This window comes from Sinocyclocheilus anshuiensis, unplaced genomic scaffold, assembly GCF_001515605.1.
Source record: "Sinocyclocheilus anshuiensis isolate Anshui unplaced genomic scaffold, SAMN03320099.WGS_v1.1 C31859581, whole genome shotgun sequence".
Taxonomy (NCBI): domain Eukaryota; kingdom Metazoa; phylum Chordata; class Actinopteri; order Cypriniformes; family Cyprinidae; genus Sinocyclocheilus; species Sinocyclocheilus anshuiensis.
The window spans coordinates 1-545 of NW_015605915.1; the positions used below are offsets into that span (position 1 = coordinate 1).

The following is a 545-nucleotide window of genomic DNA, read 5'->3' on the forward strand; positions in this document are numbered from 1 at the left end:
CTCAAAAGACTCCACTCTGGCTATACCCCTGTTGCTATAACTCTTAGGTGCACCTTGCCTTCTTTGCCTCTCTTTGTAAAGCAGAAATGTGGTAGGTATTTCTGAGTTACGCTGTGGATTTCCCACACGGGACTGAAGCTGTGGGGAGCCACTTGTACTCCTTCGATCAAGCTCCAGCACCCGAATGGGCCCATGGTGACTAGATTCAGACAATGACCTGGAGGAGCGGACACTACCATCTCCACAGGCTTTGCTTTCTGATTTTTTCTTAAATTTTAAGGCCAAGAAACGTTTAAATGAAGTCTTCTTCTTTTTGGGGTTGTCAGGAGATTCATGTTGGATTAGAAGTGATGGAGAGCTTTTGGTCACAGGCCTCTTAGTTATGTAAGCTAACTCAAAGGGTGGTGGGATATCAACTAGAGATGTAGGTGTCGACACGCCACTGGAGGATTGGTGACTTCTTTGAGAAAAGCTTCCAGAGGAAGTAATCACACAGGGCAAAGAAAGTGTGTCATCTTTTTTTTGCAATCTGCATTCCTCTCTAG

The 545-nt window shown here is 45.1% G+C and overlaps 1 protein-coding gene across 1 annotated transcript; it reads right to left on the bottom strand.

Moving 5' to 3' along the window:
- Positions 1–6: 6 nt before the first annotated feature.
- Positions 7–540, bottom strand: LOC107682207 (FYVE, RhoGEF and PH domain-containing protein 5-like; the record flags this gene model as incomplete). The annotated part of the gene is made up of 1 exon (XM_016478529.1): positions 7–540. A coding segment is annotated over one exon (534 nt), but the record flags the coding sequence as incomplete, so codon positions are not given.
- Positions 541–545: the final 5 nt, after the last annotated feature.